The following is a 24,038-nucleotide window of genomic DNA, read 5'->3' on the forward strand; positions in this document are numbered from 1 at the left end:
TGGCTCCCGGTCAACCCCCTCCAGTTTATATACTGGGTATGATGTTCCCTGGCATGGAATATCCCTTTGGCCAGTTTGGACCAGCTGTCCTGGCCATCCTCCCTCCTAGATTCTTGTGCAGCTCCTCACTGACAGAGCATGGGCAACAGAAAAATCCTTGGCTCAGACTAAGTAAGCCATTAGTTAGAAACACCTAAAACTTCCATGTGTTATCAACATTATCTCATGCTAAATCCAACACAGCACCGTACCAGCTACCAAGAAGAAAATTGACTCTCACAGACAGAATTAGGACAGGTAGGCTTCTGAGATCACCTGAATTAGAGTGAAGATGCAGCATACATCAAGGAGAGATATTCTTTGTGCGCAGGTTAACTGAAGACCTGAATTTTAAATCAGTAAAAGTCTGAAGCACTGGCCAAGACTTCCACTACTTAAGATTGCCTTTTTTCCACAGTGGTTCATGTTCTGAAGAGAAAGACAAAAAGCAATTTACTCCTGCAGTAAATCAGGTACAAAAAGAGTGAAGCAATACATTGGCCAACTCCAGGAGTAAAGAGGAGAGACTGTCAGCTGTTCAGCTGCATCCTGCTGAGTGAGAAGGGAGAGGAGGGAGATTTCTGGCAGTAATGAATATCCTTCATGATCCTGTAGGTCAGAGAGGTATATTTGTTACATGTAAATAAACACAGAATTGGTCTCTCCCACTGTTACACTCTGCTTCCTGCTTGCTCTTGGCACAGAACCTGCTCTGCCTCCCTGCTTGGGTGTTGATGGATGAAGATGTACGGCTGTTCTTCTACCACTCAACCTTTGATGGTGAGCAGGTGCCTCACAGACTGAGACGGCTTCGCCCACGGACACGCCGAGTGTAAGTGATTGACATGTTTTTTTCAGCATTGCTTGATGTAAGAGATGCTGTCCAGTTTTGGGGGGAGAGAGAGATGAGGATCACCACTGTGTTTTCCAAGTGAATCCATGAATTCCTATTATGAGGGTCTTTGTGGTGGAGTGAACACAGACTATTTCTTGTTTCAGTAATCTCATATTTTTAAAGTGGATGTGGCACTTGCATTAAAGGAAAATTCCAAAATGAGAATATACCTTGCTTTTTAAAAATACTGTCCAGCTCTATGTGCCTGTATTTCTTTAATGGTAATCTCTACTATAATGTGCAGAATACACAGGCCAAGCATAAGGGCATAGGCTTGCACCACTGAAGTCGATGTGAGTTTTGGCACTGAATTCAGTGAGATCTGGTTCAGACGCTAAATGAAACTGAATACTTAATTTCTTCCTATCCTTTGTCTAAAAAAGGGCCTGTCCTACATAGCAGCATTGACACCTCTGTGGAGAACTGCTAAGTAGATGTCATACTTCATTACCCTCCAGATAAATTAATTCTCCTTTCAGCATTCCAAAGACGGACTCGCTTCCTTTTCACCCACCTCAAACAGTGCAAAAACTGCATGTGTGTATGATGGCAGTTTGAACTAAATGCCATAAATGCTAGAAACAGAGATGCCCAGAAGGCAGAGTAGGGGGACTGAGCAGTCTTGTGGAAGAGAGGTCCAGAATACTGACTGTATTGAAAATTCCATCTGTTCTCAGCAGCAGACACCATCAGATTGCTGCTGCTCTGCACTGAAACCAAGAGAACTAGGGCAGTGTTGTTGCATCCATATTTATTTATTTCAGTGCTGCACCCAGATTCTCATGTAGTTTATGTAGTAGAAACACAGACACTGTACTACTGTTTGTGTAGCATTTTTAATGACTTAGAAAGATCTGTTTACCTCCCTGTTGTCTCATTTCTTTGCAGTAAGAGCATTTCAGATCAAGTGCCTGTTTTGGACCGCACAGCAGCTCCGCGAGCTGAGGTGAGTACTCTGCACAACCTGTCATAGGACAGGAGATTAAACTCTGCTTTACTTTGGTACCTCATCCATCAAGTTGCCTTATTCAATTAGACCTTGGGGAAAGAAAGTGAAATCAACAGAGAAAAACAATTGATTTTAAGAACAGGGAATGAAACAAAGGATGGAAAGAGGCGTTCTGTTCCTCATCACTTTAATAAGAAGGTCCATTGTGAAATCAAAATGACAGTGACAGGAGATTCAAAACTGAGACATGTACAGGTTACTGCCACATGGTCCACATTTGCATAGTGCTACCCATAAGTTAAATTTAAAACAGGCATAAGCTTCAGCTTCATTGACTTCAACATATGTTTAAAAGCTTTGCAGGTGAGGCATCTTAGTATTTTCTGTAACATAAATGTTCTACTGAAAAATGCCCATGCCCTTGTCTTTTGTGGTGTATTTTCTCTCTATTAAGCATATGAGACTGCTTTGTAACTAGTATTTGTCTGAGCAGGGTCTTGCTTCCTGAAACATGTGACTTTGCCCTAAAAGGTTAAAAACCCCATGCATCGGCTTTGAGGTTTGTTGGTTTTGTTCTTTACACAGAGAATGACAGGTCTTGGAACAGTCATATCTCTTGGGTTTTATCTATTAATTTATAAATATTGAATATACCTACCAGAACTTTTCAACAGGTGAAAAAAGGCTTTTGAAAGAGCTATTAAGTAGACATATGAACCACTAGCACAACAGTAGCCATTGTTTTGTTTGTTTTTTTAACTGGGAGAACTCTTGGCATTAACAAGACCAAAAGAACTATCACAACATAGAATGAAGAGCACTTTTTCATTTTTGCTCCTCTAAGAGCATTTAAATGGCTACCATGTTTTCTAAGGACAAAGGGGGAGATGTGCATTTTTGATAACTCAGCCTTAAAACACAACATTCCTGAAATTTCTTAAGGCTCTTTGTGATATTTTGCAGCAAATCTAAAAGCTGTAAAGCTGCAACCAGAAATAATATATCTTTTCAATTCTCAGGACTTCAAGCTGTCATTTGTCTCCCAGGCTTTCCCAAATCTCCCAGTTCAGCATACAGACCTGAAAGCTAGATGTAAGAGCAACAGTGAGTTACCCTTTAATTAAAACACAACATTCCTGAAATTTCTTAAGGCTCTTTGTGATATTTTGCAGCAAATCTAAAAGCTGTAAAGCTGCAACCAGAAATAATATATCTTTTCAATTCTCAGGACTTCAAGCTGTCATTTGTCTTCAGCTCTGTTGTCTTACTTGCTCTTAAGTGCTTTCAACTTATGCATATTTATTTCTCTGGTGCTCAGTGTTCTGCCACTTTAAGAATCCTTGCATGTAGCTCTCTCAGGGCCATGTTTATCCTAGTGCTTTCACTGCTTCTTCAAAGCAGTCTTGTGTGTGCTGAGTAGGAGAAGAGATTGTGAGAACTGCAGACGACGGTCAAATATATGTGACCTTATCCCAGAAATACATATGTGATGACAAAGTGCACACTGTCTGCTGCTTTATGCTTTCTCCTCAAGAACACAACAGAAAGATTTGCTTTTGTCATTCTGTGAATTAATAATTTCGAGGTTATTACTTTCCACAGGCACTGTTTGATTTTCCTGGAACCAATAAACTGGAACTCAGCTTCAAGAAGGGAGATTTGATCTATCTACTCAGCAAAGTAAACAAAGACTGGTTGGAGGTAAGACTGCAATAGCAGTACTGAATTATTAGCATACCTTGAAATATATGAGTAGAAAGGGCTCTCCTGGTCCTCGTGACCTGCCTCTTCCTTTCAAGGAGAAACTGTATCATAATCAGGTCTTACTGTCAAGAACAAATCCTTGATTCCAAATTAGTAATTGTTTGGTTCCTTGATGGTTTTTAGCTTACAAATTTTCTGCCCTCCAGACTTCAGTTTTCATTTGCATTTGCTTCTGCTGGAATGTTTTTTTAATTCTTTGGAAGTGTTTAGAACACAGAAAGGCCACAGAAAGGAGATGGAAACTCCATTTCAGCGATTAATTGGTTTCTTGCCTCAGGGTGAGTTGATGTATGCTTCATGCTTCATACCACAACACACGTCAGCCTGATTAGGGAGAACTTGGGTAATACAGCAGTGTTCTGAAAAAAGGATGAGGAGAACATACTGTGTGTTTGCTGATATGATATCTCTCCTTGTTCAAACACCACAGCCTTCCTTGCTAACCATCTGACTTTCATTTTTTACACACTGTTTCACTCCCCTGCCTGGTATTTGACTATGTAAATTGTATAATCTTTTTGTAGGCATGCCATCAGGTCACTTCCATAGGATTTCTTTTCTTGATTATAGAAAAATTTGTACTGTTGTTTCTATGTTAATTAATTGGATTCCAGAACCTATTGCATGTGGCCAAAATGGCATGGGTTTCTTGATTCTAATATTTTCTATCATTCCAGGGAACTGCTGGTGGTGCCACTGGGATTTTCCCATGTGCTTTTGTGAAGATCATAAAAGATTTACCAAAGCAGGAAGACACAGTTAATAAAGTCCGCTGTTATTATTATGATGAGACTGTGAGCACTATCAGGTAATAAGAAAATAGTCTTCCAGTTTACTGCTGAAGAGACACCACCAATTCTCTTGTCCTGATATGTAATGATTAGATGTCTTCTAAATACAGGGATATCTCAGTGGAAGAGGATCTGAGCAGCATTCCATCATTCAAAGATCTAATGGAATTGATGAGGTACAATGCGAGCACTTAGTTGTATATTTGATAATTAAACATTTGTCAAGTTCATGTCGCTCCAAGTTTTTCCACATTCTACTTGGACACCACCATGTTTTGTGTGTGAAATACTTTTCAAGTGTCTTGAAGAAGTTGCACTTTGACTTGGCCCAGAGCCATCTGTGCAGACACTAGTCCTCCTTGGGATTGTCAGCAAGTAAGGAATGACACACACTTCTGACTCAGTTATGATGGGTAGAAATTTCCATTTCTTGTACTGAGATCAGAGCCGTGCCCCCATGAAAGCACCTTCTGTCTACTACACTTCTTCAGGATGCAGGACACAGCCTTCTAACACCCGTTAAACTAGTGTCAAACTAGATTAATCTAGTGTTGAACATCAACACTTCAGAACATTAAATACTAGTAAATATTAGTAACAGGACAGCTGTTCTAATATTCTTGCGCTCCTCAGAAAGAGCAAAAATAAGTAGGCAAAAGTGGGTAGCAACAACAGTCAGCTCCTTTGTATGGCAATTCTATCAAATACACAGATTAATTGTGCCATTTGTGTGGTGTTACTGGAAATGGTTCTTGTTTCTGATAGATTCCTTAGCTTAAACACAACACAGCATGAAGGTGGGCTGCATGGTTTCTAGTAGTAGCTGTATCAAGAATGCCAAAACACCCAAGGCTTTGTGTGGCTTTTATCAAAATTAATTAGACTGTCAGTATATTGTTCATCATGTAGCACTTCCCAGGCATTCCTTGATTTCTGGGGATCAATCCATTTATTTTCTCCCAGGCAGGAGTTTAACCAAGATGACATTGTTTTGAATTACCGGGACCCTGACGGTGATCTGATCCGCTTGCTCTCTGATCAGGATGTTGAACTCATGGTGTCTCAGAGCAGAAGAAGGCCCTCTGAGAAGCACTTTTTCTCCTGGAAGTTGCACATCACTCACAAAGATGACTTGGCTATCTACAACACTAGTCCAGGAATAGGTGCTACTCAAGCAGTAGGAGCAATGTAAGGGCTAAATAGATATCCTTCTCTGCAGGCAGTTTCCTTCAACATGCCTTTGCATTGTCCTTGAAATGAGTAATTTTTTAGTAATATATCACCTTTCAGTGTAAAATCTGTACTTAGTTAACTTCTTCAGCTTTTTATCACTCCTGTGCAATAGAGACATCTACATAGAGGCCAGAGAAGGTGAGGAATAGAGAAATAAAATCACAGGCCATGTTCACAAAGCAAGTCAGTGTTAGCCTGCAGTAGAGGTGTCCTGATCCCCAAGACCTGCTCACATCTCTTTTCTCACTCCCAAGGCTAGTTATTTGTCCATAATGTCTTCGTAAGCTTTTATTTTTTTTCTAGACTCCCATAATTTTCTCTTCATTTGCTGATCTGAAGGTTTGTGTGCCAGTGTGTAATTATTTCTCTCATGTTGGAGTCTGACTTGGCATTCAGAGTTTGTCCTAGAAGCATCAAGAAAACTTTTTTTGGATTTCGGTGAAGAAATTGCAGCCCAGCTCAGCTTTCTTCTTTTCCACTCACCAATATATTGAATTCTGTGAATCAAACCTAGTACACCTGTGGTGTTCCCTATAGGCCTTTATATAATTGTACAAACTACTTGCTCCATGTTCTGGGAACTCAAACAGCAATTTCTTCTCTACCTTCTGCTTTCTGACACTGTACTTCAAAGTAGAACTAACAAGAAATTACTGTATCAGATTCTTCAACAAATAAAGTTAAATATTAGTTCATCAATTTTTATTTAAAAGCATTTTTTGATGGGGGGGACTTAGTTGACATTATTTTACTAAAATATTCTAAAATGTGACTTCCTGCATCAGAGTCGTTGTAGCTATGCAGTTCAGCAAGGAGATGAAGCAATATGCAATGATTATGTCCGTGACATTACATGTTGTGATACATAAGAAAATGCATCGTAAGTTTGAAACCTAACAGCATGTATGGCCTGCAAAGCTTCTGGTGTGCAGAATTCCTTGCTACTTGTTCCTGGAGTTCAACAGAGCAAGTGGCATCCAAAGATTTTCACTGACAGCTAGATCCTGTGATGTAACCAGTAACTCAGCACATCTCTCTGACAATGGAGGAACATTTTCAGTGAGAAAGGAAAGGGAGGGAAAATGTCTGCTGGGAAACAACTGACCTCTTTTATAATGGGTGCTGGAAGAACATAAACACACTGGCCTTTGAAAATCAGAGCGGGATGATCCCCCTCTGCCTTTAAACTGCAATGCAAAAGAAATTCTTCCTATCCAGCCAAGTTACATATTCCCCTAACTGTCTGCAGGTTTTGTATGGACACCTTCTGACACACAGTTTCCTCAGATACTCCCCATATTCTTTGTCTTGCTCTGCATGTTTCCCTTATTCACACTATACATTTTTTTTGCTTGTTTATTGATGCAGTTCTGGTGAGAGAATTACTGTGCTAACAGTGGTTTTGGTCAGTACCATGGGGATTTAGAGGAGGAGTAGCAGTGTAGGACAGACAGACTCTGGCAGTTTTATTCTGTATCTGGGCACTCATCTTAGTCCCCCACTGTTTATCCCTGAGAAGGCAATGTCTCTTCCTTATGGCTACCTAACATTCCTAGGGTTTATTTTTGAAGGCTATTGGGCTAAGTTTTATGGTTGGATTAAAAGACCAGGCTGCCTTGGGTGTAGGATAACTTCAGATCAACTATTCTCACCAGTTTGCTTTTGTTTCTTCTATGTACTATAGTACTTATAATTTATTATTAATTGGTTTTGAAATGGATAATACTTAGAAATATTACTCAAAATAAAGAGTTGCAGAGATAAAGGTAGTTCACTCTCCCCCAATATAGATGTACAAACAAAAGCTCAGAGGGATCCCTGCTAAGTCTAGAGTAAAGCAAGAAACAGCACTGGAGTGAAAAACAGAAAGCTCTTTCTTTATCTTTCTTATTTCTGCTCCAGTCAGTCCTTTCTCTTCTTAAAATACATTAGTCTCATGATCTGGTAATTGCTAACACACAGATTGGCAATGACAAACTTCCTTTCCCTCCCTTCCCAGTTAACCTAACAGTCCCATCTACATGCGTGCTTTGGGGGCTAAAATAGGAAGTACAGACTTCCTATTTTGTGCAATTGCACAGACCTTCCTTGATAGGGGAGGTGTCAGCTTCTCTGAAAGTGGCATTTGAGGTTCACAAAAGATGTAGCAGTTATTTTGAAGACTAACTTGCCAAAAAAATCCTGTGGTTGGTTTATACTTCTGTCTCCAGTTCTAGGCAAGTGTGGGTTTGCTGATTTCTGCATCAGAGGATTCTGGTGCTGTGGAGGGAGGATGGACAGGGAGAGTCACCCATCAGGTTGAATCATCTGCCTCACAGACATCCCTGGATCCAGGTAAGGGAATGGCTTCCTTTCTGGGGGAAGCATAATGGCAGAGTCTGCTCTCATACAAGGACTTGTGAGTTACTGAGGGATTTCTTAGCTGTAATGATTTATTCAAGGACTCAGCCAGACATTTCTGCTGCAAGGAAGTGGCATTCAGGAATCTAAAAGTCAATAGAAATTTAGAAGGAGTTTTTCCATGCTCTCCTAAAGTAGAAAAAACTCTCAGATCTGTAATGTGCTTGAGTAGGTGTGTTTATTATGATTTTGAGAGCAATGAGAGATGGCCAAAAGGATTTAAATTCCGGTATTGAACAGCGTGGTCCGTGGTTCTGGAACTGCTCCATCTGCTCTTCTACAATCACCAGAAAAGAAAAGAAAAGAAAAGAAAAGCAAGAATTTAAATTTCTTTGGTATTATGTCTAAAATTTGCAACTTGTTTGTGGGGCACCTAGAAAATGTTGAAGGAAACTCTCAAAGTGAATGAATATGGAAATTCAACCACTATAGCTCCTAGGAACTATGTGGTTGAGATAATATTTTTAAGGAAATTAACCACTGTTGTGGTTCATTTGGAAGGCTTTAAGCATAAAGAGCAAAAGAATGAAATTAATTTTAAGGATGACTTTTCATCACAGATTAGGATTTTTTTCTTGTTGCTACTCAGCTGACTAAACCCCTGCACTTCCTTGGAAATGTACATTTACTTCATTCTTTGCTTGTGTTGTAGCAACATGCAACGAGAAGACATGGACTTTGTCCTACAATAAATGCTAGGGAGAAGTTCTTTCTGAATGTCACTTCAACGTGATCTTAAAGAAGTTCCCTTATTCAGTTTTACTTCTCTTTCTGTGAAACAAAAACAAACAGCTCCACAGTAAGCAGGGCAAGAGAGTAGCCAGCGGGCAATGAAAACTCTGAAATTCTGAGTTAGGATCAAGCCTGTATGCAAAGGACAGTATCAACATGAAAGAGGTTTTCATCCTGCTGCTGAATCTGTATTTGGCCTTCCGTGTTCAAGCCATTCGAGGTGAGATTCAAATTTATATTCTCTTTAATCCTTCCATTATTGCCTTTCTTTTTGTATCTGTCTCCTTCCTTCAGCTAATGCTCTTCCTCCTTTTCTGCTTGCTTTTCTTCTTCCTTCTTCTCCTGTTTTCTAAGCCGTAAGAGAACAGACATCCTGATCAAAACCAGCATGTGGCAGGTGCATGTGCAGACAAATCAGTTGTATGTTGGTGGTATGCACAGGTGAAATACTGTATAAATGGATGAGATTAACAAGCTGATTGGATAACGAGTGAATGGAAGGGGGGCTAGACCCTGATAAAACATAGGAAAATGAAGGGCTGCATAATTCAGATGGTAGTGCACAAGAGTAGGGACATGTGGCCAGACACAAGACAGTGTGGTGGGGCTACCAACAGGAAAATCCAGATGACCTGATTTTCTTCTTGCGGAATAGCTGACAGATAAAGCGACCATCTGCCATATCCATTGCTTTTGTTTCCTTTCTTATGCAACGAGAGCTTCTTTCTCCTTTTTTCTTTTCCCTTTTCCCTTTTCCCTTTTCCCTTTTCCCTTTTCCCTTTTCCCTTTTCCCTTTTCCCTTTTCCCTTTTCCCTTTTCCCTTTTCCCTTTTCCCTTTTCCCTTTTCGCTTTTTCCTTTTCCCTTTTCCCTTTTCCCTTTTCCCTTTTCCCTTTTCCCTTTTCCCTTTTCCCTTTTCCCTTTTCCCTTTTCCCTTTTCCCTTTTCCCTTTTCCCTTTTCCCTTTTCCCTTTTCCCTTTTCCCTTTTCCCTTTTCCCTTTTCCCTTTTCCCTTTTCCCTTTTCCCTTTTCCCTTTTCCCTTTTCCCTTTTCCCTTTTCCCTTTTCCCTTTTCCCTTTTCCCTTTTCCCTTTTCCCTTTTCCCTTTTCCCTTTTCCCTTTTCCCTTTTCCCTTTTCCCTTTTCCCTTCCCTTCCCTTCCCTGCCCTGCCCTTCCATGCCCTGCCCTTCCCTGCCCTCTAATTTGATTTAACAGAGCTGGGAATAGGAAGTGCACCGTATCTGCAACAAGACTAGGCCTGTAGGTATCCTAAAGACAGCAGAAAAAGAGTGTTGTCAGGAGCTGTGCCCCTTTTCTAATGCAGATACCTCATGTCTGCAGTAGCTGGACAAGTTGTGCTGCCTGGCCCAGCATCAATTGCAGGAAATCTTCCTTTGAGATCTCTTAGGGAAAAGGTATTACAGTGTAGGTCAGACTGGGTTCTTGGCATTCTGAGCCTTAGCCCTATATTCAGACCATCCTTTTCTATGTGGGATGCTCCATTTCCTGGTTGTGCAAGGAATACAGCAGAACTTACTTTGTACTGGTTTTCGTAGAAGATCAAAGTAAGGTCCCTCTTATGCCTGCTGACTAAGACAGCATCATTCTGTTCTGATGGGTTTTGGCCTGTAAAAAGCCCCTCAAACAAGCTGATTACAGCTCTCATCAAGAAAAATTATTTGAGAGAGCACACTCACGTATGCACACTGTCATCTTTGTCATCTGAAGGTGCAATATCCCAATAGTGCAGCGTGGATATTACCTTAAGAGAAAATAAGGAAGCATAAGAAAGCACCTTGCTTCATAATGCATATGCCAGAGGCAGTCTGTATTTTTCAACTTCACAGTTGTGAACTTAAAACAAAAAATATCCTTGATGAGAGGTCTGGCCATCTCTGGATCATAAATCTAGTTCCAACAAATTAGTTTGGACATTCTTCTGAGTCATAACAAGACTATTCCCAGAGCATCTCACTTTTAAATACACCTTTCTAGCATTATAAACTTTACTAGGAAGTTAATAGCAAAGCAGTCCACACACCAACACGCAAGGATGAGATGATCACCATATGTCTGCTGGTCATGGTATCTACTAATCCTTGGAAATATTCAGTGTTTGAAAAGTGATACCTTGGCTAGAACTGTATGCCTTGCACGCACAAAGAGTTCACTTAATTGTTGTTAGTTGTACCTTGGTATGGACACTCGTGGAGATGTGCAGAATGGTCACAACTCTGCACATATTTTCACTGAGTCATGCCTGGAGATATTCAGGGCCACACTGGATGGGGCTCTGAGCAAAGTGGTGCAGTGGAAGGTGTCCCTGCCCATGGCAGGAGGCTTGGAACCACATGATCTTTAAGGTCCCTTCCAACCCAAACAATTCTATGAGTCTATTCTATTCTATTCTATTCTATTCTATTCTATTCCATTTTCTGGTGCCAGGAGGAGAGTACTGTTATCAGTGCCTTACCCATTCTGTACCTCCTGCTATCTCTCACCATTTATATTTTTAATCACTGCATCTTTTTTGCCTGAATTCCTTTCCCAGAGAGTATCCCAATGAAAAGCTTGAACTGCTACAATGATTACAACTCAAAGGTGACCTGCACATGGATGGAGCATTCAGAGGCTCATGACCTTGTTGCTATGGTTCTTTACCAAAGGGATAATATTATAATGTAAGTACCTGAAATGTGCTGAGCTAGATAAAAGTACAAAGGGAAATTGGCCATTACTTGGAATCCTGGGGACCAGCAGTCAGGTTTTCAGAAAGCACATCCACCTCTTTTTCTGACTGAAGCAAAAGTTGTGCCTGCTTCTGAGGCCTCATCCAGGAAGAGAGAAATGAATGGGCTATGCCAGTGGAATTCTTTTTATCACCTTTACAATTATTTTCTGTAATTTTGTTGTAGGATCATAGATATGAAATAAGATGGGGCATATAGGATGTTAATAAACAGCATTAGGGGAGAAGGAAGTGTCAGAACAAGTGTAAGTACCGTTTGTAAACCCTAAAGGGAGGAGACATTCCTCCCGTCATTTTGCCCATTTAGGAGCATCACTGAGAGTGTGGTTTTGATAACTTTTGAGAGATATGTATAGACCGTATATTTATTAGGTAGAGAGGACTGGTAAGTTCTCTATCTGTGCCATCAGTTTTCCTCCCAGAGATACCGGTGTGTTTATGACAGTATCTCTCTGTTACATCTGTTTCCTTTTGAAAAGGAAACCGAATCACCAGACTGGATCAATGGGGAAGATAAGGAAGGACAGAAATGGAGGAATAGTTAAGGGACAGAGGAAGGCAAAGATAGATAGTTGAGAAGAAAATTATTTAGAGTCTAGGGATACAGGAAGAAAAGGAAAGAGGAAGAACTCTTGATTTTATTGCAAACAAGAGGGAATTAAGAGACCTAAAAGCAGATGAAAACAGTGGAAGGACTTTGGAGCAGGACCTTGAAGTTAAATACTTCTGGGGAAAGATGATATAAAGTTACTTGGACCTTTGGATGATTCTCTGGAACATTGTTACATGATGAAGTGTGTGGATCATGAAACTTAACTGAGGTGAACTAATCAGACAAGCAGGTATTAAGCATGGACAGTCACACAGCTGAAATCAAAATGGCCAACATTTAAACAGGATCAGCTCATGGGTGAAGAATAGTTGACTAAATCCCAAACTGTAAGGTAATGCTGGTGAGTAGATAGAAGTAACCTCACGGCTTCACACCCCTTGGGCTGACTCTTTTGCTTGAGGGTACACACACACTGCAGTGTCCAATCCATACTTCAGCAATATCCCTGGCTTCCTTGCTGATACCCAACTTACAAAAATAGCAGTAGTGCTGAATAATGCTTGCTGACATATAGTTGGCTAGAAGACTCCATCCTATCCTGGAAGAGAGTATTTGGCCTTAAATATTCACAACTTAATATTTCTCATCTGAGCTGGAACAAGATAATATACTGGGCATGAGGCCATAAGCACAAACAAAATTCCAGAGGGTACATAAAGAAGCAATGCATCTCTCCAGCAGCTAAGGCTACTGCAACCACACAAAGATTATCCTCTCCTGCCTAGTTTAAAAAATAGTTTCTAATTTTCATGATGCTACTTGGCCTGGAGAAAGGCCATCTGAAAGGATGATTAACATTGTGGATGAAATCTTTAATGAATACTCAAGGTCCCTTGGCAGAACAGAACTACTAAGGACACAGAAGTACATTTTGGTTGAGAATCTTTTTCTGAGTGTTTTTCTGGTACTGCAAAATGAAAGTCTTCAAGCAGCTTAGGATCTTTACTGCCTTTCACTCTGAATAAAAGGTGTATTTACATGACGTTAATTTTCATTATATTATTTCTCATCTAAAAATATGAGATTATATAGAGCTAGCCTAAAAAGTAACAAAAATGAACTGGTACCATAACATTCTGCTGCACGGCTTCGAAATGGGGAGGCAAAATTCCAGTGTTAAAAATATTTCTCATACTAACTGACACAAACCAGGACTAATAGGTACAGGGAGAAGGGGATATAAGTGCCTTAGTCAATTATAACAGCAGGATGGGATGAAATTGCTTTCAAGTGTTTAATTTTGCACTACCTACAGGTCTTCAGATCAGACCACTTTTTTTGCACACAGGGAGGACAAGGACATGTTTTGCAAACGCCAGACAGAGAATGACTTACATGAAGCTCCAGACGTGTATGTGCACTGGGTCTGCCGCAACACTACAGAACATTTTGGAATAGGGGTAGATCATTGGTATGGCTTCAGACCTAACAAGGTGCTTCAAGCGAAACTGGATGTTGATCTTTTCCAAAATGGTAAGGCTTAAATACCAAATTCTCATTTTTCAATGAATTCTGAGGATTTTTGGGAGTGTATTTGCTGTTCAGCTGGAATTGAATTGCACTTCCATTGTGAAAACTACCAAAGAGTTCCACATTGAGAGGGTTGGGCAGGGAGAGGAGAAGGCAAGTTTCTGGGAGCAGCTGGACCTGGTATCATCTCAGGAGCTGGTCAAGCAGGAGGTACTTGATGTGTCAGGGATAAGATACTCTGGAAATGGGGAAGCTTACCTAGATGTTTTCTTCCCCTCTTTGTGTCCTTTCTGCATTATCTCCTCTCACATGTTGTACCTTCACCTTCCAGTTCAGCCCCTCCCACCTCAAAACCTCTCAGTCACCTTGATGACATCAGGAGACTTCTTGCTGACCTGGAGAACAGCCAATGGAAGCCAAGGGTTGGGCAATGCACTGGAGTTTGAAGTCACTTACAAGCGGGAGTGGGAGTCCTGGGAGGTAAGAGCAGAGCTGAGCTGTCCTGGTTTGGGCTGCACCATTTTGGGCAGTTGAAAGTCTGTGGTCTTTCCATTCTCGGGGACTGTGAGGCGATACAACAAGTGTTGTTTTGGGTCAGGTAGAAGGGGCTCTCTTTCTGTTTGCAAGTGACTTGCCCAGTGAAATACCATTTGTCTTGAACTGAATGCTGAACTGAATGCAAAGATTTCTTCTCCACTCAAACAAACCCCCAACCACTGTACTTGGATTCAAGTTGGAGTTGATTTTGCCCTGAATCCCTCTTAAACTGAATTAAATCACGTTCTAACAGGATGCTGTGGGTTCATGTGGGGAAAACAGCAAAATACATTTGAAGTTGCTCCCCCTTTGAGACAGATATGTTTTGGGTTTTTCTTTTTTATGGATATTGTTTTTTTTCTAAGTTTTTAGGAGTCCATATCCTCTGCCCTATCGTTCCCCTAGATCTGCATATGTTTCTGCTCTGTACCTGTCAGCCTGATCTTTAGATTTTAAGGGAAGTGTCTTGGCCCGATTCCCACATAATTCTGCACTGAGCAGTGCTATGAACTTGTGTAGCTGGAGCTGAAGACAGTCTGGACTTTGCAAGCTGCAGGAGTTTGCTACTTGCTGCGGGGAGAGATTGTGCCTGACAATGGCCATGCCCCACCCTTCCTGCACTGTGCTGCTTCAGCCCCTCTTGTGTGGGAATGAGGAAACACCACATGGCAGCCTGTGCACGGACCATCACACATGTGGGACTGTTGGAGATGCAGCCTGGCAGTCAACTCCTCTCACTCTTTCCCTGTCTTCCTTCCACCTCTCCATTCCCTGACTCCCCAATTTCCTCCGTCCCTTCCTCTCCCCACTCTCTCCCAACAACAGGAAGCTGCCTTGCTCTTGCTCTCCAACACCACACATTGCAGTCTCAGCCGTGAGGACCTTGTCCCAGGGAGCAGCTACGTTGCCCGTGTGCGAGCCAGACCAGGGCAGGCCAGTGGCTTCTCTGGGCAGTACAGCGAGTGGAGCACAGAGGTGTCATGGAAGACCCCTGAAGGTAGTGTGGGATGGAGTGGGGCCATGCAGGGTTGGAAGCTGAGAAGACAGAACTTTCCTGTCACTTACCTCGCACTTGTGTTGTCTGAAGGTGGCCTTCAGCCCAGGAACCTTCGCTGCCTCTTCAATGGTGGAGATCGTCTGACATGCAGCTGGGAAGTGAAGAAAGTGATCACCACCTCTGTCCTCTTCAGCTTGTTCTTCAGGGCCACCCCAGCATCAGAGTACGCGCTCTGCCCACGGCAGCATGTCTGTGCCTCTCTCATGGGGCTTCTGCCTGTCCCATTCCCCTGATTTCATTCATCCTCTTTTATCCCCTCAGAGAAGAGGAGTGCTCTCCTGTGCATGAGAAGACTTTGCCCCACACCCCATATGTGGTCCAGAGCTGTGAGATCCCTGTTAGTAATTCCAACAGCCAGAGCCAGTACCATGTGTCTGTCCGGGCCAAGACGGAGGAGAAGCTGATTGAAGCCTACAAAAACAGTGAGTTTCTGTGTTGTTTCTTGCTTCTCCTTCTTGCTTCTTGGAGAGATGCCTGTTTGAGCAAGAGGGGCAGAGGACAGTGATGATGAGGAAAAGTAAGTGGGAAATGGAAGAAACAATCACTGATGAAGAAAGGAACTGTATCAGGCCAGAGCTCTGGGATGTAGGTGCGGAGTACCTTGTTACTCTGAGGAAGGTGACAGTGATGGAAACTGTTGTGCAGAAATTCAGGTTGTGACCCAGAGCTTCTCAGTGAGCATTTGCCACCCTGCTGACTTCTCTGTGATTCACATTCATGAGTGTCCCAGGTGACAGGGAACTGTGGTGAGAGGTGTTTGTGGGGAGTAGGAGTGTGTCACTATGTGATTTCTCAAGAAGCCAGTGAGCTCTTGTGGATTTGTACAGTGGCCCCTGGAACACTAGATGAGGTAGGAATCCTTTGCCCAGTGAGGTGCACCATATGGGTCATCTCTGCCTGCATGTCTCTGAAGGTATTTGGGTGACTTTTCAAACTCTAAAACTAGGACAGCTCCTGCAGTGGGTGAAAATACCAGGAGGTAGCTCCAAGAGAGCTGAAAATTTCTGGAAATGTGGTGGACCAGCACAGATATTTCAACTACTGCTTTGCTGTTTTTCTGTACACAAGGAGTGCTGTCAGTATTCACGGGTATGGATTTTCTGTTATTTAGTGGTCTACTGGTTTATTGTATTTGACTACAAAAGGAAGATGTGGAGAGTTAAGAAATGTCAAAAAGCTGAGCCATTTTACATTGCACAAACCAACTTTGTTTTCAGTCCCTGGAAATGATTCACAATGTGGAAATAGAGAACTGGACCGGTAGGTTGGTAAGTGCTCTGAGACATTCATTCAGTGTGTTCCAGTTCAGGTGCTGCCGCCTGCAAATGTGTCAGTAACAGCAACAGAGAACCAAGAGTATGAACTAAGGTGGATAAAACACAAATTGAATTACAGCTTCATAAGACAGAGATACCAAGTCAAGTACTGGGAAAACAACCGATATGAAAAGGTAACTTACAAAGTGCAAGAGTCCTGAATATTTCTCTGCTGGTCAAATGGAAAGGCAGTTCTTCTCACCTCTGTCACTGGTGTTCATCCCCTCTTCCCAGACTCTCCAGGAGTTAAATATCAGCAATGATGAACCTCCCTTCATCTTCACCCTGCAGATGCTGGCAGCATCTACAGAGTATAGGGGGAAAATGCGTGCAAGGGTGAATACACCTCCGGAATATGAGGGACCTTGGAGCGAATGGAGTGAGGAGTTCACCTGGAAGACTGAGAATGGTAATTTTCATGCAGCTGCTTCTGTCAGGTTTTGGTGGACTGTTAATGGCTGGAATGGCTCTTTAGTATAAAACATTCTCTCTGATGGGGTTGGAGTGAGATGCAGCCATGGTCTAGTTGGAGTCACTTACCAAAGGGGCTGCCCTGCCTGCATCCTTGCAGTACAGCAACAATGCTACGGAAGGAGGCGAGTGACCTCTTAAGCTTCTTTCCTACTTGTCCTACTAAGGTGAGTACAGCTAACCATAGAGTTTTCCACATGGAGAAAGAATCAAAGACATTCTGCCCAAATGATTATCTTTGTTTTCTGATTCCAGTAGTCCATTCTGCTGTCAGTGATTAGAGAGCCTGATACTTTAAGAAGATAGAACATAAGCCATCAGCTTTTTATATTTGCAGAGTGACTATAAGATTGTGTAAAACACACAGTGGAGTCTGCTGGAGATAAAATCTTTACATGTTTTTGCTGTTTCTGGACTTAGAGGCAGAATATCTGCCATCATACAATCTTTTGCCCAAATTAATATGATCTTACGTGGTTTGTCCTGAGAAAGGTTGTAGTGGTTATACCATGGGCAAATTTTTATGTGTGTATTCAGGAAGAAATTAGTGTGCTGTTGTGGCTGTTATCAGGTTAGCAGCTCTTAGAAAATCTCAGAGACCCCATTTCCTCAGAAATGTACAGAGTCAGGCAGACTTAAGATGTCTGAAGGCACGCTTATTGTTCATGGTGGAGTAAGGTTCATAACCATCTTTTTATTAGCTTAAATTGTTTAATTCTGATGTCAGTAAAAGCTTAAGAAGTGAATCAGTAAAGGAAACAATGAACTCCTTTGGTCAGTACACTGTTCAGGTCATGTTTGACCTGTCCCACTTTGGAGGATATCCCAACAGTTCGAAGGTCTTAAGATCCTGCCCCTCCACATATCACATTCCCTGATCTCTTCTGATGAATAGTGACCAGAGTGAAAAACCTGTTGCAGGAAACAGCCACTCTACAGGTATCCAGCTTTTTCTCTTTTCTCTGTTTCAGTTCTGTCACCTGTGGTTCTCCCAGTGATCCTCCCAGCTGTCATCATCTCTTTGCTGATAGCTGCTTATTGCAGCTTTAAGTATTTCCTCAGGTAGGCTTGTGCTGCAACAAGGAGGCTTAGCAGCCCGTGTGGGTGGCATAAAGTCTGAGGCACTTCTTGTCCCCCAGGAGAGAGGTTTGTGTGGAGATGGGCCTTGGTGGGCAGCCTTGTGCATGGCTGTGCAAGGGAGAGGGTTGGGTGGTGCTGTGCAAGTGCCTCGGTTGTGCCTTGCTGTGCTGAGCAGCACGCTGTATGGGGTGCAGCCTTTTCTGGTGGCAGTCATGTTGAGAAGCAACTCTTGAAAACTGTGTTCTTGTTGCAGGAAGAAGAAAATGTGGGAGGAAAAGATTCCAAACCCCAGCAAGAGTCTCCTGATCCAGAGCTACCTGGGGGTAAGAGGGAACTGTATCTTGAAGGGTTCATTATTTCTCTCTTTTTCAGGACTTCCAATAATCATAAGAGCTCTTCTTGTTTTCTAGTCCACAACGAACAGATATCTTCATTTATCTATTGCTTGTTTTTAGGAGAAATTCTGGTCCTACTCAATGTAACAGTGCTCTTATATTTAGCAGACCTCTTTGTGCTGTGCTTGTCAGCACAACTGTGATTTAAAATCAAAGTAGAAAAATTTTCAGTACTCTAAAATTTCCTGCTCCTGTGCTTTTAAAGGGGGTTCTTAAAACCTGCCCAGCACTTGTGGACTCACCAACTCTCAAAAGCAGGTTCCTAGGGGATACTGCCAAGTAGCTCCCTGAACAGCTTGAAGTTTGCTCTCTTGAAATCCAGAGTAGCAGTCCTACTGTTCCTTTTTCTTTCTTCCCATTACTCTGAAAATTTTAAACTCAATCATTTCATGATCACTGTGGCCAAGAAAACCACCTACTATCAAATCCCTCAAGTCCTCTATTCACAAATAACAAGTTTAGGAGGGCATCTTTCCTAGTTGGCTCACTGAGTACTTGTTTAGGTCAGTGGTAAGGCAATACGGGTTTGAACAAACCATCTTCTGAAGAGCTGAACACACCTTTGAGTTGTATTAGTGAAGTTGTATCCCTGTCACTGGGTGCTATAGGCTCTCCTATTTGTTTTCTTTGTCCACGAGGAACGTACAGTTCTTGATTCTACTGCCAGTGGGATACTGCTCTTTGGTCATGTCTGCTTTTTCATTTTCAGAAAGGACACTTGGGAAGTTGGCCAACAAGCAACCAGCTGGACTTCAACAAATACAACTTTTCAGAGAAGATGGAGCAGCCTAGCTTCCTTCAAGTCGTGGACAGGTAAGTGAACAGCACATAATAGTGACACTGTGGATGGTCTCTAAGACCTCACTGTGTCACGGCAGGACATAATCAAATGTTCTGTCACTAAAAATCCCATACAAGTTTCTTTTGAGGAGGAGATTCAATTTTTTGCTAAATGGGTAACTGCATCTGCAAGAAAATTTTTTCTAAGCCTGTGTGTAGCTATGTGTGTTTTCAACTAAAATTGGTTTATATTTCTTGTTTACCACAATAATCTCTCTCATGAGCAACTTTTAACTTTCCCACATTCAGGCAGGCGAAGACTTTGGCAGAGTGCCTTGAAGAGCAGACTCAAAAGACAGATGTTTCCCCTGTTACACTGGACCTACAGAACTCATACCAAGCTTTAAATGAGTCAGAGCATGCCCCAGTTGTCTGCTCAAGTCAGAATGCTGGTCATTCCTTTCCCATTTCTAGGAGAAACAGTGCTGATGCAAGTATTGCTTCCCACACAGCAATCCCTTGCTTTGATTTCAATGGTCCATACTTGTACAGCCCAGTGGTGTCCTCTCACCCTGATATACATGAGACCCTGAAAATGGACCCCATGGGGCTCAGTAAGAAATCAGTTTCCCTTCAGTATGTGACACTCCCAAGGGAAGACTCTCCCCAGGCCCCACAGAGGCAAGAACAGCCAGGAGCAGCTCCTCCAAAGGACTTGCTCCCAGATCAGAAGGAAACGATGCAGCACCTTGATGACAAGGAAGAACTCTCGTGGGTCTCACCAGCCTGTGGGGAAGGGACCAACCAGGGAACAGAAGAGCAGAGCTCTCCAAAGGCTCTCAGCTGTACCACGTCTCCTCAACAGTGCCCCTTGGAGTACATGGCCACGGACAGCCCATTACTGCCCTCAGCCATCACCTCCACCCATCCTTCACTTGTCGCAGCTGGGGAATCACCTTGTGGCTCACAGGAGCCCCAGCCTGCCAGCGACCACTCTTGCCATGAGTTTTCTCCTGAGAAAAATGGTGTCACAATCCCAGTTTCAGTCCAAGCACCAACCTCGTCTCCTGAATTGCACATGGATGTGTTTGGTGACTATCTTACTGTGCCTGAAGGTCTCCATGAACAATCAAACCCCACAGAGATTCCTCTGCCTGTCTTACAGAAGGAAAATGGTATTCCTAGAAAGCAGCCTTTGTCAGAGGGTAACTTGGTGGTGTTAAACCCTGACAGCACTGAGCCAGTTTTCCTCTGCCAGGTTGGTGACTATTGCTTCCAGAGCCTAAAATCCAGCATGAAGATGGACAATAGTCAGGAAGACCACCAAGTCAAGAAACTTTCTGACGGTGAGACAACACTTGGGAAGCCTATATGTGATGATGAATCCATCACTGGCAAGGAAAAGGATGTATGGAAGAGGAAAAAAATACAGGCCATTCAGCTTTTCAAAAACCTGAAATCAGATGATTACTTTTCCTGGCAGCAGTCTTTGAGGATCAAAGAAGTCTGTTAAATGGGTAAATATTAATGAATATCAAAGAGACAGGTAACTGAAAGAGGTTGCAATTATCTGGTGAAAAGGAACCTTCAAACCTAGGAACAAATAAACACCAGTTCCATTTTCAAGCTTCCAGTCCAATGTGTTGAAAAACTTGAAGTAGCTCAATCTCATTCTCGGTGGCCTTCACAGATTTGGCATGAAAGACAACACAAATATTGCTCTTTAGTGTTTTTCAAACTTTTTGGCTTATCCATGATGAACAGTTTATCCTCCTCATGATCCTGTGACCCATCACAATCATCTTGCCATTATATCAGATTGTTTGGCAAAACTCATGGCAGGAAATGCAGACTTAACATTTGAAAGGCTATCAGAAGATGACAAGCTTGGAAATCTTGGAAAGAAAAGTTATATTCTTAAAAGCAATTTTGTTGAACTTTTGTGTATTTGTAAAAAAGCTCTAAAAGTCATCAAGGAACTTTTATATCGCTGCCTTTCCACTATGGCATGAAATAGGTATTGTCTAAGGTGAAAAAACCCCAGACAGTTACAGAAGCATAAATAAAAAATGAGAAAAAAAAATTGTTGAAATCCAGGAAAACTTTCTTAATGTTAATGTGCAGTATATCACAGTGGATTCAAAGGGTAAGAAGGAAACATTACTGGGATACATAAAGCAAGTTGTAGAGAACCATTTGGAAGAAGAAACGTTACTGAAAGAAAACTCAAGGGCTCCTAAGGTTCAGTGAGAGGGAGTGGGGCAGATAACACAAAATGGCAGGGAAGAGATGCTGGGGAAGGGGACAAGCCTGTATCTGCTTGTTTTTTTCTATTTCTAAGTGTTAAAGTACTATATGATTTTCTTTTAAGTTCATTGACCATTTATACACTATATACTTCATCCTAACATGTAATTGATTCTTAGTTTGGTTTGTTTTTCCCTAAATAATGAGTGTTGAGAAAGAGGAGACTTTTCCCCCCAGTTTTGCTGTAAAGAAGGTGGTGCAAGATAAGAGCATTTGTTCAGAACTGCTACTCTGTAATCAGTGAAAAGGCTTTGGCTTCAGACCTGAAGGTGGACTTGATTTCCAAAAAACTTTTTTTTTCTTCAAATATAAAATCTGTATTAATAAACATATTATTTCTTCCTATAAATATTTCCTTTCATATGTTAAAAATATTGTGTTTACAATAAAATTACTATCACCTCATTTGCTCAGGTCTCAAAAAATTCTATAGGTTCAGCTGTGCCATATGTGAGGTAGGACATTTTCTCCTGACTCAGCTGTATTATTTGACAGAGAAAATGAGTTCTGTGTCTGTGCCACCCGATTCCTCCTGCTGGGTTAATGGGACTGTGCTGATTCAGAAATTATAGTGAAATTATTTGGGTTTTTGAGAATTTAACCCTTGTAAATACCATTTTAAATCTGAAAGGTGTGCGAATTGAGCTTGGTGCTCTTGACAGCAGAAGGCAGGCAGTTGCAGCCTCCAGGAGAGAATACTGATGAACACTTTGAGGGATTTTCAATTTAGGCCTTTTGTAATCAATGTATTTTTTTGTTAGTCTCTTCTTTGGCCTTTTATGAGTGGCACAACAATTTCTTCCAGGCTGTATAATTGTGCTCTATTGAAGCATGTCCCAAAAGGAGATGTTCAAATTCATATGCAAATATTGTATCTGAGTTCATATCTTAGATATGCATCACTTTACTGGGCCTTGAATTGCTGGGGTTTAATAATCAAGAAGAATAATGAGTGGGAGAAGTTTTATTCAACTCAATGGCTTTTGGATAAAGCCCATTTGCATTGTGATCAGTATTCTGAGATGTGATAAGTACTCTAAGAGCACTCTGTTCCTTCTGTTCCTCTGCACTTCACTGGGCATTTGCAGAGGCTGATTTTGGTGAAAGGATTTACAGATAAAAGCACATTTGTTATGATCCCACAGAGATGATATTATCATCTGAAGATCACTTTAGGAGCCTGGAATTTGCAGAGTAACATGCCATTGTCAGGAAAGGGGAACTGAGCAGTGGTTTGCTTTCCAACTATAACAATTCATTTAGGGCAGAATGAGTTTCTGCTCTAGGGACTCCTTCTTCAGTATCCACCTAAGTATCATTAAATAAAATATGTAATGCACATTGGAAGCAGAGCTCATCATCTACGGCTCTTCTCTGCCAGAGGAATCCACTTCTTACTGGCTCGCAGAATCAAAACTTCCATAAACTTCATCTGTTGCTGATCATATGAATCTTCCATTCTCTTCTGCATGAGGTCTGTAAAAAGCATTTTACAATCCTGTAGCCTGGTGATTCAAGACTTAGAAGCAGTCATGAGTCCCAGGTCTTCAACTTCCTGACCATTAGCTTGAGCCACAAAGTTACTGCACAAAGGCAAGTTGCTGCTCCCTTCCCCAGTGCTAGGTACAGATATGCAGGAGAGGAATCTTCATTCTGATGATTCAGGAGCCAATTATGACATGCTCCTCTCTGTAGGGCTTCTCACTAAGTAGTTCCAGCCCCTCAGCCTTATATCTGCACGATGAGTCACCAATGTTTCCTATACAGTCAAAAAACGAGTTATGAGATGATTGCAACCCTTTCCTTACTGCATACTCAAACATAAAAGATTCTGCCCATGTTTTAACAGCAGGCATTTTTCCTTGCTCTGAAGTAATCACTTTATTATTCCCTTATCATAATCTTCATCAACCAGAAACATATTATCTGAATTTGCATGAGAGTAGGGTAGGAGGTATATTGTGACCTCAGTAGCTCTAATTAAGGTCAATGCTGAACCTGTCTGCTGCTGTATTTCTGTTGGCTTCGGGGTTGACTCTTATGTAAGGAAGGAAAATGGGGCTGAATGGTTTGCTAGAAAAAGAAACCTGCAGTGGAAAGCCCTTCAAGACCTCAAGGAACAACAGCTGGAGGATTTCAGAGAATCCTGTGCCTCTGCTGGGTAATGCAAAACAAAACCAACCCATCCTGCAGTCTCTGCATAGTTTCATGTTCACAAGCATGTTGTACACACCATCTTACTCCCATAGAACTCCACTCTGTCTCTTCTCCTCCTCACTCCCTACATGCTCCTTCTGCTCTCACTATGGAGATGAAATTTCCATGAGAAGAAACTCCACATGTCACATTCTCTACATGGGGAATAAGTAACACCATGACTTCATGCCTCTTTTGGCCCTTTATAAATCCTTTCAAGTGTATGCCAGGATTCCATATGCTCCAACCCTGACCCTAACAACTCCTC

At 41.8% G+C, this 24,038-nt stretch overlaps 2 protein-coding genes across 5 annotated transcripts in view; both read left to right on the forward strand.

The window, feature by feature from the left end:
* Window positions 1-6,370, forward strand: part of NCF4 (neutrophil cytosolic factor 4) — a 40,009-nt gene extending 33,639 nt beyond the window's left edge. The window contains exons 8-13 of one of the 2 annotated variants that reach the window (XM_008636415.2): window positions 744-871; window positions 1,823-1,880; window positions 3,486-3,584; window positions 4,325-4,455; window positions 4,549-4,614; window positions 5,402-6,370. In XM_008636415.2, coding sequence (XP_008634637.1) covers window positions 744-871; window positions 1,823-1,880; window positions 3,486-3,584; window positions 4,325-4,455; window positions 4,549-4,614; window positions 5,402-5,630 — 711 coding nt within the window. In that variant the 3' untranslated portion in view covers window positions 5,631-6,370. The remainder of the gene's footprint in view (window positions 1-743; window positions 872-1,822; window positions 1,881-3,485; window positions 3,585-4,324; window positions 4,456-4,548; window positions 4,615-5,401) is intronic. The other variant, XM_017737918.1, reaches the window with a different exon arrangement.
* A 1,367-nt stretch (window positions 6,371-7,737) lies between these two features.
* CSF2RB (colony stimulating factor 2 receptor beta common subunit) lies at window positions 7,738-21,979 on the forward strand. 3 transcript variants are annotated; one of them, XM_017737916.1, is made up of 14 exons: window positions 7,738-8,005; window positions 8,724-9,023; window positions 11,351-11,480; window positions 13,417-13,634; window positions 13,963-14,111; window positions 14,994-15,165; window positions 15,256-15,388; window positions 15,487-15,647; window positions 16,530-16,675; window positions 16,776-16,950; window positions 17,984-18,074; window positions 18,346-18,415; window positions 19,197-19,300; window positions 19,577-21,979. In XM_017737916.1, exons 2-14 carry the CDS (start codon window positions 8,960-8,962, stop codon window positions 20,778-20,780), a joined length of 2,817 nt encoding a protein of 938 aa, XP_017593405.1. In that variant the 5' UTR covers window positions 7,738-8,005; window positions 8,724-8,959; the 3' UTR covers window positions 20,781-21,979. The 3 variants fall into 3 exon arrangements, with proteins under 3 accessions (XP_017593405.1, XP_017593406.1, XP_008634639.1); XM_017737917.1 differs by having other exon boundaries at window positions 8,864-9,023; XM_008636417.2 differs by having other exon boundaries at window positions 7,739-8,005; window positions 13,450-13,634.
* The last annotated feature ends 2,059 nt before the right edge of the window (window positions 21,980-24,038 follow it).

The sequence above is a fragment of the Corvus brachyrhynchos genome, unplaced genomic scaffold, assembly GCF_000691975.1.
Source record: "Corvus brachyrhynchos isolate BGI_N302 unplaced genomic scaffold, ASM69197v1 scaffold56, whole genome shotgun sequence".
Taxonomy (NCBI): Eukaryota; Metazoa; Chordata; class Aves; order Passeriformes; family Corvidae; genus Corvus; species Corvus brachyrhynchos.

Bases quoted from the DNA above. Each gene is read 5' to 3' on its own strand.
- CSF2RB (XM_017737916.1), top strand. From the start codon at position 8,960: ATGAAAGAGGTTTTCATCCTGCTGCTGAATCTGTATTTGGCCTTCCGT. The intron at 9,024-11,350 runs GTGAGATTCAAA...TTCCTTTCCCAG, and splicing joins CCGTGTTCAAGCCATTCGAG to AGAGTATCCCAATGAAAAGC. The intron at 14,112-14,993 runs GTAAGAGCAGAG...TCCCAACAACAG, and splicing joins GGGAGTGGGAGTCCTGGGAG to GAAGCTGCCTTGCTCTTGCT.